Source organism: Giraffa tippelskirchi, chromosome 10 (assembly GCF_054371585.1).
Source record: "Giraffa tippelskirchi isolate mGirTip1 chromosome 10, T2T-mGirTip1v1.2.pri, whole genome shotgun sequence".
In the NCBI taxonomy this organism is placed as follows: domain Eukaryota; kingdom Metazoa; phylum Chordata; class Mammalia; order Artiodactyla; family Giraffidae; genus Giraffa; species Giraffa tippelskirchi.
In genome coordinates, this window is record NC_137284.1 from 74,537,466 (window position 1) to 74,552,697 (window position 15,232).

At 36.2% G+C, this 15,232-nt stretch overlaps 1 protein-coding gene across 6 annotated transcripts in view; it reads left to right on the forward strand.

Moving 5' to 3' along the window:
- The window catches only part of HDAC9 (histone deacetylase 9), a 788,642-nt gene that overhangs the window by 733,315 nt on the left and 40,095 nt on the right, over nucleotides 1-15,232 (forward strand). For all 6 annotated transcript variants that reach the window (XM_081537682.1, XM_081537684.1, XM_081537687.1 and 3 more), the window contains one exon: nucleotides 8,657-8,741. In XM_081537682.1, the coding sequence (XP_081393808.1) occupies nucleotides 8,657-8,741 (85 nt within the window). The remainder of the gene's footprint in view (nucleotides 1-8,656; nucleotides 8,742-15,232) is intronic.

The window sequence follows — 15,232 nt, forward strand, 5'->3', positions numbered from 1 at the left end:
CATTCCATTCTCCAGGGGATCTTGCCAATCCAGGGATTGAACCTGGGTCTCCTGCATTGCAGGCAGATTCTTTAATGTCTGAGCCACATAAATATATGGATTTAGTTTACCATTAAAGGCAGAGATTATCACATAGTAATAAAAATGCTGTTAAAAGGCACACTTCCTGTGATATAATGACAAAGAAAGTTGGAATATAAAAAGTGAAGAAAAAGTTCAACTACAGAAATGTACTAAAGGAAAACTTACATGGCTATACCAGTATCAGTTAAGTGAACTTTAAGACAAAAAAAAAAAAAACAAACAAACTAGAGATAGACGGTTCACAGTTAAAATATTCTATTAACTGGTAACATAAAAAATTCAAAGTTATAATTTAATAACAGAGCTTCAAAACATACCAAGAAAACGTTGAATGAAACAAATGGAAGGAATAATTAATACCACAATCATAGTGATAGACTTTAAAATACCTCTTTCAGTAGCTGATAAAGAAGACAGTAAAAAGGGGAGTATGTATAAGATTTAAGCACCTCAATAAACATCCCTTAATTGAAATATATAATCGGCTATACCCAGTAACTGCAGAATATCATTCTTTTCATGGACACTTGTAAAGTTTTCAAAAATAGATTCTATTTGGGGATGTAATGCAAGTTTCATTAAATTTCAATTAATTGATTTCGTGCAGAGTATAGTATCATAGTGAAACTAAACTAGAATATATACTACATAACATAAATAGATCTCCCACATTCATGGATTAGAAGACTTTATATTGTAAGAATGCCCATACTGTCTAAAATGAGCTAGAGATTGGATTACAATTCCTATCAAAGTCCCATTAGCATTTTTTACAGAAATAGAAAAATATTCTAAAGTTCATGTGTAATCACAAAAGACCACAAATAAAAAAGCAATCTTGAGAAAGAGGAGCAAAGCTACAGTAATCAAAATAGAAACAGATCCTCACATATATGTCAACTGATCTTCAAAAGAGTGCCAGGAATGCAAAATGGAGAAAGGATAGTCTCTTGAACAGTGATATTGGGGAAGCTAGATATCCACTTGTAAAAGAATGAAACTGAACCTTTATCTTACACCATACAAAAAATAAACTGGTAAGAGTTAAATACTTTAACATAAGACCTCAAACTATATAAACCCTGAAAAGAAAATAAGGATTAACTTTCATGACTTTGCTCTTAGCAATAATTTCATGGATATAATGCCAAAAGCACTGACAACAAAACAGAACAAGCCAGTGAGACTGCATCAAACTAGAAAGCCTCTGTACAACAAAAAAAGACAATTAACAGAGTAAAAAGACAGCCTGTAGATGGGAGAAAATATTTGCATACTGTATATCTGATAAGGTGTTCATATCCAAATTATATAAGGAACACTTAACAGCTCAGTACTAAAATAAACCTGATTTTTAAATGGGCCACATAAATATATGGCCCACTGAATAGACATTTCTCCCAAAAAGATATGTTAATACAAATTGCCATCAGTTACATGAAAAATGCTTAGCATCACAAATCAGGGAAAAGTATGTCAAAACCGCAATGAGATATCACTTCCATGTGTCAGAATATCAGGATGACTATTATAAAAAATGGAAACAGTGAGACTTTATTTTCTTGGGCTCCAAAATCACTGCAGCCGGTAACTGCAGCCATGAAATTAAAAGACACTTGCTAATTGGAAGAAAATCTGTGACAAACCTAGACAGCATATTAAAAAGCAGAGACATTACTTTGCCAACAAAGGTCTGTATAGTCAAAGCTACAGTTTTTCCGGTAGTCACGTATGGATGTGAGAGTTGGACCATAAAGAAGGATGGATGCCAAAGAATTGATGCTTTTGAACTGGAGTGCTAGAGAAGACTCTTGAGAATCCCTTGGACTGCAAGGAGATCCAACCAGTCAATCCTAAAGAAATCAACTCTAAATATTCACTAGAAGAACTGATGCTGAAGCTCCAGTACTTTGGCCACCTGATATGAAGAGCCAGCTCACTGGAAAAGACCCTGATGCGGGGAAGGACTGAGGGCAGGAAGAGAAGGGGGCTACAGAGGATGAGATGGTTGGATGGCATCACCAACTCAATGGACATGACTTTGAGCATACTCTGGAGATAGTGAAGGACAGGGAAGCCTGGTGTGCTGCAGTCCATAGGGTTGCAAAGAGTTGGACACACCTGAGTGACTGAACAACATTATTAAGGAAAAAAAAAAAAAAAACAAAGACAACAGGTGTTTGGAAAGTACATGGAGAAAGTAGAACCTTTGCACTCTATCAGTGAAGATACAAAATGATGCAACTGCTATGGGAAAGAGTATAGAGGACCCTCAGAAAGTTAAATGGAGAACTACCATGTGATCCAGCAATCCCACTTTTGGATATTTATTCAAAAGAATCAAAGTCAGGATCTCAAAGAGATATTAGCACTATGAACATTGCAGTGCTGTCCACCATAGCCAAGATGTAGACACAGCTAAATGTCCATTGACAGATGACTGGATCAGTAAATGTAATAGATACATACAATGGAATACTAGTCAGTGTTTAAAAGGAAGGAAATTCTTCACTATGCAACAACATGGATAAACCTTGAAGACATTATTTCGAGTGAAATAATCCAGTTGCACAAAGACATACATTGCATGATTCCACTTATATGGTATATAAAATAATTAAATCCATAAAATCAAAGAGTGGAATGGTGGTTATCAGGGGATGAGGAGAAGGGCAATTGGGGAGTTATTAATCTATGGGCATAAGATTCCATCAAGCAAGATGAATAAGTTCTAGAGTTGTCCTCTACAACATTGTACATATAGTAAGTAATCATGTATTGCATACTTTAAAAATGTGTTAGGTAGTTAGATCGCATTTTAAGTGTTCTTACAATACAATTAAAAATAAAATACTGATGATACAAAATAAAAAGATGAAGTATAAAATAAGGCTAAAAATAAAGTGGTGGTATAATTTGAAATAAAAAGACAATTAGAAAATCTCCTATATTTGGAGATTTCAAAATACAGCCTCTCATATGTCAAAAAAAATCATGCTAAAAGTTAGTATTTTGAGCTGAATGATTATGGAACTGTAACCTGAATTTACAGACAAATGTAAACTTTAAATGCATATAATGGAAGAAAGCTTAAAATTATAGACAGAAACACAGAACTCAAGAAATTAGAAAATCAAAGTCAAATTAAACATGAAGTGAGTGAATGAAATATAAAGAAACAAAATAAAACAAGCATACAATATATGAAATTAAAAATTTCAAATTTTAGTTCTTTGAAATAGTTCTCAACATTGAGAGAACTCTGAAAAGATTGGTTGAAAGAGAAATCCTACATTACCAGCTCTCTGAATGAAAAAGGGAACTTTACTAGAGATTTTAATGTATTAAGAGGATTATAAGAGAAGTGTTTTTAAAAAACCTCATGTAAAAGAAAATTGAAATTCTATTTGAAATGGAAAAATTCTTGTAAGAATATAAGCTTGCAAAAACTGAGTCAAAAAGACAGAAAATTTGAACACTACTAAAATTAACAAAATTGAATCTTCAATACTAAATACACCTACAGAAAACACCAGACCCATATGGCTTCATCAGTGCATTCTGCCAATAATTTATATTGTTTTAGAATAAAGGGAAAGATGGGAAAAGAATACTTCACAACTGTTTTTTTTAAACTAGTATAATATAGATACCCAAACTGAAAAGAACTTTATAAGAGAAGAATATTACAGGAGAATCATGCTCATAAATATAGTAATTAAAACCCTAAACAAAATATTAGTAGTTCATCATTGTCTTAAAAACCCATAATTGTGTTTAGGCCACAAATGTAATATATTAACATTCCAAAATTAGTTGTTATAAGTCACCACATTAAGGGGATGAAGAAGAAATGTGACCATTTCAATAGATGTTTAAAAATTAGTTAAAAAAGTAAACACTGAATTATGAACTACTTTAGGTAAACTGGGAATAAAAGGAAAATTTATTAACTTGATAAAGGATATCTACAAACATTTTATAGTATGCATCAAATTTAAAGGTGAAATCTGAGATTTTTTCTTTGAAATAAAAAACATGACAAAGGTGCCCACTCTTACTGCTTCATTTTGCCATTACATTTGTGGTCCCAGACAGTGCAATAGGGTAAGAAAAAGAAATTTAAAAATAGTAAGATTGGAGTGGCATAAATAAATCATTATTCACAGGATATGATGGTATATTTAGAAATCCTGTACAAAATCATTTATACATTATTAGAATTAGTAAGTTTAAAAAAATTGGTTAATTTAAAAATCAGTTAAAACATCAATTAAAATCAATTATTTTGATTTAAAGATGAATTATCTTTGTTGTTTTTCCTGCTCTTTTAGTCTAAAAACATGCCCTGATTATGGCAGGCAACTAAGAAGAAGAATCTGCTCCATTTAGGTCAGTTGATTTTGGAGAGCCACCTAAAGGCTATCTCCCCATGTTTTGAGGGTACCTGGTGGGTCAGACGTTCAAGAATCTGCCTTCGATGCAGAAGACCTGGGTTCGATCCCTGGGTCGGAAGGATCTCCTGGAGAAGGAGATGGGAACCCATTCCAGTATTCTTACCTGGAGAATTTCATGGACAGAGAAGCCTGGAAGGTTACAGTCCATGGGGTTGCAAAGAGTAGGACACAACTGAGTGACTAACACTTTTAACTTATTTTCTTTTTCCCCGTGTTTTCTTTCAGTTAATCCTTTCTCCATTCATTCATTCATTCAACATTTTTTCTTAAATGCCTCTTATATACTAGGCCCTATCTTTGTCTTTACATTGGTTACAACAAAATAGAGTATAACACACATGGCTGATTATAATACTGTGTGTTGAGTAAACCAGAGTATTTGTGTGCAAAGGAGACAAAGAGATGGAAGCAATTTGCTCTATCAGAGGATTTTAGAAAAGAGTTCAGAGCAGTCAGTGTTTGTGTTAGTCCTTGATTACTTTAGTAAGGTTTCAGTTCAAAGAAGGATGGGGAAAATAAAATTCAGAGGGAACAGAATAAATAAAGATGTAAGAGTGTAAAAATACTTGGCATATTTGAGAAGCGTAATATAAAAGCTAAGGTTAGTTAGTAGATCATTTGCTTGGTTGATGTATGCATCTATCCTCACATACCTGTTATATTTTGCAAAATCTGATCAGCTTTTTTTTCTGTTCTTTTCTGAATCATGAAAATAATAGAGATGATTTCCTTGTCTCTTAAGTACAAAGTAAGTTTTGGACTTCTCCAAGGATACCCTTGCCTATTTCCATTAGTGCATCTTCCGTTAGTGCCAGCTACAATGATTTTTGATATTTTAAATGATCTGGTTCTAAAGAATCTGAAAATTACTTATTTGCAACATGATAATGGCCACAACTTTTATGGTGCATTAAAATAGCTGTAGTACTTAGAAATTACACGGTATGTGCAATTTAACAAACATCTGAATTGTATTAATACAGTATTGTAGATGCAAAGGTTTTGATATATGGAGATGTTAAGTCTCTTGACTTTACTCACGGTGCTGAATAGCATTAAATTCACTATTTTCCTTTCCTGTTTTACTTGTGAAAATAATAATGCACTAAGGATAGATGGATGGTCTATTTGCATTTACCAGTTGTGATAGAAGGCTTTTGTAAATATGTATTGTAAAATTGATGCATGTTTATTTTTAGCATTGTTTTATTGCCTCTGCTGCTAATAAATGAACAAATGACTATGTGGAGGAACAGCTAAAAAAAAAATATACAGTATTGTAACTTTCTGTAAAAGATGTAGAAAAATAAATATCCCCATATTGAGTCTGAAAATCTATATGAAGAATTGCTGTAATGATTGCATTTAAGCTTTAGATACAGGAAATCTAGACGAGAGCTTCAAATGTCAAGAAGTTGTGTTAAAATCATCTCGTGTATCTTAAAACTATTATTACTTGATGGAATTGTGCAACAAAGATGGCAGGATAGGTGTGTGATATTTCCTACATCTGCATCTGTTTTATCTAGTATAAGACATGCAGAAGTTCTTGGCTTTGCATAAATTATTGCAGTACTTATTTATCTTTTAATAGTTCTTACTAACATTGAGTAGCCTCATTGCTAGTATTTTTGCTACATATTATCAGCCAAACTAAATACATAATACAGCTTTACTGTATATTCTTTTTTCTCCAAATTTATAAAATATGACTATTTAATATTTTATTACAGCTAGTTATTCGATTTTACTAATAATGACCAATACTCATAAATATTTATAAAATAGATGCTTTAGTCACATGTTTTAGTGCTTATAATTGTGAATTATTAAATCAGCAAACTCTTCTAGAGAAGATAACTCAATTCTGTGGTCCTCTAGACAAGGTTTTAATTTTATGAAAACAGAATCTAAATGTTGCTTGCCTTCTTGCCAACTGAGAGTATTACCATTGCCTTCTCGGCAGAGGTACTGGAGAAAAAATAAAGAACCTACATTGAGAACTCTGTGAATTCAACTCTGTCTATGTGTATACATTCAAAATGAAACAAATTGGGCAATTTACTGAAGGTTAAATCCTCTAAATGACATTCACCTAAAACACGCAGGAAAACAGTTTGGGAGGCTTAAATTATCAATGTAATTGCCTTAATTCTCTAGGTTACTTTCATAAATAGACACAACTTTATCGTTTCTAACTGACAATTCCAAATTGGAGGTTTAGTGTTGTTTGTATTTTTACTCTTAACACCCTGAATCACCTTTATTTTCTACATAACCTAAGTCCTAAAAATAGCCCACAGACCTAATGTGAGAGCATTCCAGAAATGAGGTTTTCACATTAATGCTCTGCCTGTAGCTTTCGTTCCAGTAGCTAGCGCCTTTCAGTTTGTCAGCATTTTCACCCTAAAGTTGCAGGAAAGCTTTTTTAAGAACCAAATATGCTGATACAACATTGTGCCTTTGTTCTTACGTATTCGAACACAGAATGATATTTCAGAACGTTTTATTAGGAAAGTCTTCCTGATTTCTGTTAAAAATTTTTCTCTAAGCCCCGAGACAGAAGTGAAAGGAAAGATTATTTATGAGCAAGGTAGCTCAACCCTGTCTAATTCTTGAGTAAGAGTTTTCCAAGTAACCTTCCGTTTATGATTCAGGAGTTCCTCTGAGTTAAGAGGGTGTTACTAGGGTAACATTTTTTTAAGATACTATCTGAAATACCAAATTTTTAAAAAATGATTTTTAACCATTTTTAAGTGTTTAAAACTGCAGAACGTTTCACTGACTGTGGGTTGTTTTTTTCCCCCTCTTGCCAAACTATATTGCAAGTAAACCTTTTGATGTTTTAAAAGTTTTTCTTAGGCAGCTAAGAAAAACACCCTGGAAAGTTGTATTTAGTGAATCTACCCACGTATAAATATCCCTGAGCTAGTCTGCTATCCTATGGCATCTGGAAGAAAGGTGCTATTGTTGTAGATTCCATGACTGAAGTATAGAATAATCAATTCAGAGAGACCCTGGGGGGAAGATTCACTCACATATGCTGTGGAAACTTGGAATCCCGGAGTTTTTTATATTCTTTTTTTTTTTTCCTACAGATGAAGGGATATAGATGATTCATGGTTTAGCACAATGTCTAATGACATCATTTCCCATTCTTGCCTTATAAGACTACTAGCTTTAAATTTATCAAAAAAGCTTTTTTGTGGTTGTCAGTCCCTTTTTTACTATTACTTTCCTTGCTTTCTGGGTCACAATAGCTAGACAACTATTTTGTTTGCAAGCGCTCTGGCTGTGGATTTTGTCCTGCTTCACACCAAGCCATATCACCAAGGTATTCCCCAGGGATGCATCATCAGAGTTAGTTCTGCCAGAACACTCCATAAATTACTTAAAGCTCTTCTTCATTTCTTGTGAAACAGTGTTTTCTGACCTTCCCCATGAAAAATCAGTGTTATTCCAGAAGATCAGGATAGATTTGCAAGACAGGAATTTGTCCTGTGCTTCCACATTGGTATCTGCATAGATGTGAATACTGTGGAAGCCTAATGAAAGTGTACAGTTATTTTATCTTTGGTAAAATATTTGAAATTTTTCTCTACTATGTATTCAATAGCAGTTGGACGAGAGCAGCTATGTCTCGTGGCTTTCTACTGTGACATATCCAAACATATAAGGTAGTTAGATGCAAAAACACTGTGAAAGTATGGATAGTAGACTTCCCACCTTCTGTCTACTTCAGCTTTCCTGAGGTTTTGTCTGCAGGGCCCAGCTGCATATACATACATGATGGAATTAGTTCTGTGAGGAACCTACAAAAATTACACAAGTAATTTGGATTTTTAAATAAGACTAATATATACACACGCACCTGCTTCAGGGACTTCATAGATTAGTTTTGTGATCAACAGAAAAGCCCCTTGGAATTTAATTATGTTGCTGAAAAACAGAAAATAAAACTGGCTACACTTTTGGAACTGATATCAGCAAAATGTTAATTAGTTCTTAGAGCAAGCTTTTTTTTTTTTTTTTAAGGTTGTTTCAGTTTGGTTTGCTTCTTTCAAACTTACAAAGTCATAATGTCCTGCTCATGTTATCATTTGCTATTCTTACAGCTGGAGCCACTTGCAGAAGATGTTCTTCACCAGACTCCAAATATGAATGCTGTTATTTCTCTACAGAAGATCATTGAAATTCAAAGTATGTCTTCAATTTTTTTTAATATTTCTAATAAGGTACTCGTTAAACATATATTGAGAATTGAGCACATGAAAAATATATTTGAGTTTTTCAAATATAAGGAATATATATGAAGTAATTATAATTTGCACCTACTATGTATTCATACCTAAATGTGTTATTGCCTCACTTTTTACTGTGGCGATCTTGCACTGATAACAAAGTTGGAACACTCTAGATTTAGAACCTTGCTTTTCTCATATTTTCCAAGAGTGTTTGGATATTTTTCCATTACTGCCACTAAGCATTTACACAGAACAACAAAATTAACATAGAAATTGTGATTATATTGTCCAGTGTTAACTGAGGTAAGTTATCTCCTAGTGATATTGGAATTCACCAGTAATTTAGTGGTTTTAAAGAAAAAGTTCATAAGAAAGCCTACTACGAAATCCAACTGAACAAAAAAGGAGAGTTAGAGACCTTTTTTTTACTATCCAGTTCCTTTTACATCAGTGTTTATTTATCAGGAATTTTTCTTTTTAGATGATAACATGCATGAGCTTGCTCACACACACATGCATGTACATATACACACACTGAAAGCAGACCCAAATTAATATAAAAGTTAGCATGAATGGGAAAACAAAATGGCAAAATTAAATGTGAAGGAGGATTGGAAAATCCTGTTTTGCCACTGTTTTGTTGTTGTTGTTCAGTCATTCAGTCATGTCCAACTCTTTGTGACTCCATGGACTGCAAGACTCCAGGCTTCCTTGTCCTTCACTGTCTCTTGGAGTTTGCTCAAACTCGTGTCCATTGAGTTGGTGATGCCATTCAACCATCTCATCTCTGTCGTCCCCTTCTCCTCCTGCCTTCAGTCTTTCCCAGCATCAGGGTCTTTTACAGTAAGTCAGCTCTTCATATCAAATGGCCAAAATATTAGAGTTTCAGCTTCAGCATCAGTCCTTCCAATGAATATTTAGGGTTGATTTCCTTTAGGATTGAGTGGTTGGATCTCCTTGCAGTCCAAGGGACTCTCAAGAGTCATCTCCAACACCACAGTTCGAAAGCATCAACTCTTCAACTCTTTTGTTGAAGCATTTTTTTTAAATTTTTAAACACAGGTGGAGAAGCCACCTTCCATCTATGTCTCTGGGTCTTTGTCTTTGCTTGCTCAGTAGTCATTTGGAGATACGGTTGTGACTGGCGTGTTGTATAATCCATTCATCTTGTGCTTATTCAGTCTAATCTAACACCTCACTAAGGTCATCAGTAGTAGAAAAGTTATCTACTTTTAACACATAGATTCTTTTTTTCTGAGTATCTTTTTATCTACCATTATACACACAGATTATTAAAAATCATTGTACCTGTGTATATTGTGTTCACATCACTTTTGCATCAATGAGCATTCTTAAGTACTTATTACATGTTGATACATGATAACTGGAGCACTTATCAAGGCAAAGCACAGAATAGGAACAAGGAAGAATTTTTAATATTAGGAAGTTTGCTTTCCAGTGAATGAGAGGCACTAAAATAGATGATTTTAATAGAAGTCACAGCATGCACTGAGATCGTGGACAAGAAACAGTCCTGCAGTGATAGGGCCTGAGCTAAGTCTTAAGGTCTGAACAGAATTTGGGCCAGATGAAGAAACAGGGAATGTTCTGAAGGAAATGACAGAAGCAGAGGACTCAGTTTCACATAGGCGTAAGAACTCATGGTTTATATATATCTTTAGAAACTGTACTGTTGGCTTTTGCATTGGATCTAACTTCCCAGTAATGACTTTGCCCTGCGTGATGTTTTTCCTTTCACCACTGACATTATTGTGTGACTTGTGCAGTCTGCTTTAGCCAAACAAACCTGTTTGACTCTTGAAAAGAATTGACTGTACTATCAGAATTTCTGTGTAAGAATTCTGCCCCTGTGGATTCTGAATCTGTGTCTTCTGCTCTAAAATGCATTGCAAATATCCAACCCTGACCACTTCCCCCATAAAAATCTCTTTCTCCTAAACTCATATTAAGTATTCTACCCAGTTCAGTTCAGTCACTCAGTCGTGTCCGACTCTCTGAGACCCCAAGAACCACAGCATGCCAGGCCTCCCTATCCATCACCAACTGCCAGAGTCTACCCAAACCCATGTCCATTGAGTCGGTGATGCCATCCAACCATCTCATCCTCTGTCATCCCATTCTCCTCCCACCTTCAGTCTTTCCCAGCATCAGGGTCTTTTCAAATGAGTCAGCTCTTCACATCAGGTGGCCAAAGTATTGGAGCTTCAGCTTCAACATCAGTCCTTCCAATGAACACCCAGGGCTGATCTCCTTTAGGATGGACTGGTTGGATCTCCTTGCAGTCCAAGGGACTCTCAAGAGTCTTCTCCAACACCACGGTTCAAAAGCATCAATTCTTCGGTGCTCAGCTTTCTTCACCGTCCAACTCTCACATCCATACATGACTACTGGAAAAACCATAGCCTTGACTAGATGGAGACCTTGTTAATCTGATACTTCTGTAAACTCCCCACACTAACATGGAGATTTTAATGAGTGGTATTTTTAAAATTTTTCTATTGTTTGAGTTTTTGTGTGTTACATGGTCTTTCAGTCATGGTTCCTTAATTATATGATAATCACTAGGAAGATGGAACCTGTCTTCTCAACCCTACTTGTACCTGCAGGCAGGGTTGGTACCAGGGATGTGGATTGAAGTACAAGGGAATTGGAAGTTGGCAGATTCAAGGAAGAATGACTTGAATAACCCGTCAAGGCCCTAGGGAACCAAGGCTTACATCAAAGAGGGTTTCTGAAGACAGGTTCCTCCTTCTGAGTCATGGATTCAGTATGGTATCATGGGTGCTGTTGTTGGCTACTCAGTAATTACGTGTTCCTCATGTCTATTCAGAAAAAGCCTGGTTTTACCCATGAATCCTTGCAACCAGATACCATACAACACAGGGGAAGATGAACTTATGCCCAGCTCCAGGGGAACTGTTCTTAGTCTAAGGCTCAACCCACCTATCAGTGATTGGTTAAGAGTGGGTGTGGGCCCCAGTTATGGCCAGAGAGAATCAAGGCTGGCTTCATGGGCTTTCAACCAGTGTAGTCATATGGGCCCCATGCTTAGCAGGCCCATGTGCATGGTTTAATACTGTTACTCTTGCTGCCTTGAAATTCTCACAAACTTTTCAGACAAGGAGCCCACATTTCAGTTTGCACTGTGCCTAAAAATTATGTAGCCAGTCCTGATGAAAATCAAGGTGCTGGCGATGTAAAAAAAAAAATATATATATATATATATATTTACCAAAAAATGATTTGAGAGTAGCATCATCACCATAAGCAGATCTCAAATTGTGGCTGAGAAGGGACTGAATGGTGGTGAAAGGAAATATACACACAAGAGGATAGTGATCTCTCACTAGTTGGGACACAAGGTGAGAATTTGTACAGAGAAAGTGGTTCAGTCCTGTGGCTTTGACCACTGTGTGGTACATTTTTGTGTGTTTCTTTGAATTGTCTGTATTTGGGGCTACTCTTCCAGGCTAAAGAAACAGAAAGGGACTGGGTAAAGTCTATAATGCAGTAAAATAAAGTAGTATTTCAGTGGTAACAAACTGGAACAAACTTAGAAAATCAAAATTGTGGGTACCTGACTTAACAAACAATGCTAATATTTCCTTAAAAACTATAAAGTTGTACTGTCAGTTTTATTTTTCTCTGTTTTATAACACACTTCCATGTCACGTGTTTCATAACACACTTTCATGTCACATTCCTATAGAGCTCCAGGCCCTTGATTAGACACCCCATTTTACCTTTGGGTGGGGAAAGTTATCAGGACTCACAAAAACTTTGTGGATCCCAGTGCAAAATGAAGATGTGTGAATGCTTCCTTGTTACAAAGTATTAATAATTTCCAGAAAATGCCAGCAGAGCATTGAACCAAGAATGAAAACCCTTCTGACCATTGGTCCTTTGCAGCTGCCCTGGCTGCCTGTGTAGGAAGCTTGACTTGAAGGTAGCCTTTGTTAAACAGGGCAGCTGCCTCTTCACTTGTCTCTGAGTGTCAAACAGGTGACTCCTTTTAACTTTAAGAGATGTTCGAATTTCCACTCACATCCTATCCCAGGTTCGGAAGATTCTTTTGTGCTGGGGTTCGGGACTATACTATCAGAAAAGCACGTAAATGTGGAGAAGCAGGCCTTGTAGCATGTGGGAAGCATTCAGGCAAGTTCCTCGATTGCCTTGTCCCAAGGCAGACAGCAAGGTGCTGACAGGCGTTATGTGGTTTTCTCTTTGAGAACTGAGCCCCCCAGCTGAGGGTATGCAGGTGCTGGAGGCTGTGATTAGCGTTGGCCCTTTGCCTGGCCACATGGATGTGAGTATTTTGCAGCAGAGTCATCCCTATTGCCCTGTCCTTGTTTATACTACTTACTTAGCTGAGAAGAAAAGGCCTTACAAGGCAACAGCAGGGCAACTATTTCTCCTGACAGGTAAAGAACCACCCCCCACCCCCCACTCCTGCCCCTGACAGGTAAGGGTCGGTTTCAGCTTAAGATGGTGGGTGTATACAAAGATCAGCCATCTCTGATGAGAGGGAGGTATAGTCAAGCAGCCTCGTGTTTGCACATGCTCTTCCCTCTGCTCACCAAGTCTTCTGCCTCATCCCTATTAAGTTTTCAAGACTTAGGTCAAATGTTATGTCTTTGGGACGTCATCTTGAATCACCATTCATCCCTATTCTAGATTAGGCATATTTCCTGGATGCTTCTCATGGCAGAGATTGTTTTTGCTGATGTTCTTTGTTTTCAATTGTTGTATCCTCTGCTGTGCAGTAGCAGGTGTTCTGCAAACATTTGTTGAATGAATGAGTCAGCTAATACGTCAGTATTTGCCACACTTTTTTTTCCTTAGCCCAGACTGAGTTTTTAACTAAGGTTATACTCCTTGGTTAGCTCAAGCAGAACACGGAATTAATAAGTGAAGGCAAAACATCCATGAGAGCCCACTTCTTCACTCTCTTTCACAACCCACAGTGATGAGTCCCTTCTAAGTTAGAAAGAACACGAATTACTTGTGAGCTAACCATTTCCATTGCTAATCTTGGAGATGGCAGTTCTAAGATTGACTGGCCATCTAAAATCACCAACAAGCAATGCCAGGTAAAAGTCAGCCCACAGAAGGATTAAGGACTGTCTTATGTTTATATCCTTTCCTGAAATCCATCCTAACAACTTGCAGTCTGTTGAACTCTTACGTTCTTCTAAATAATAAGGTGAGAAGCAAGATTCCCAGATATCATGTTTATAGCAGTCCTGGCCCATGATGACACTTTCACTGATGTTGAAAGGAAGAACCATGGAGTGAGTTTTCCATAAAACTAAATGTATATAGTTTGAAAGACTGTAATTTTGAGAAACATATAATGAATGATGTTGATATTGATCTGTGAAACCTCAAAATATGGAAACCACAAGTATATAGTCATGGTTTCCTTTTATTTATTTAAATATTTTAGAAAGAAGGCCTCCTGCATGATCATAGTGGTAATCACAGTATCTTTTGATTTGTGGACCAAGAAAATATATATGTACACAAGGATTTGAGGATTCTTTGAAAATTTTGCTGTATCCCTCCAGTGGTTTGCAGCTGACAAGTTGAAAAACACTAGCATAGGGGATTTAAAAATAATATGAATGTCAGTATAATTCTCACCAGCCATGTGACAAAGAGCTAGCCACTTAACTTTCCTAAGGAATTTCCAGAGAAATTACTTGACATGTCACCACACTGCTTTTCTAAGGTGCTGCAAGGTGTCCAAAAAATGTCAAATTAGAAGCAGAGTCATAGAAGAATGCTAGGCAGTTTTTCCCTTTTCCCCCACTTTCATCTCTCTCTCACTCTAGGAATTCTTCCCTTGTTTAGTAGATTGGGGTCTTAGAATTCCTTATTACGCCAGCCACAGCAAACTGATGACATAGGTCAGAATGAGGAAGGAACATTGTTTGCAATGTCACCATATGATCTTGTCAGACTTGTTGTGTATCAGTGGAGAAACAACATCCATGTCTCTTGTACATGAAATTTGTCACTATGGCTAAATTTATCTATATTTTTTAAACTCATACACACACAGGACACACAGCATTATTTAGGGCAATGAGAATTGCATTTATGGTCGTCTGAATTTATCCAACTTTTGAGACCAGTATGAAAAGGGATATCATTTTCCCATTGTAGGACAATATACCATGTAACTATGTAATTGACTACAAGGTAGTTGGTTATCCACATCGTTCAGGCAGCTACAATGGGCAGAGCACACCCTGTCACCCATTCTAGAGAAATAAAAATGGAATAAAAATTTTTTCTTGGAGATCAGAGGCAGGTATAGTTGACACTATCTCCTTGTCAGAACTCTACTTAATTTATGTTTTTGTATGTTATTGAGTGAGTCACTTCCTCCTCCTCCTGGTCCTGTCTGTGGTTCTTCTTTCC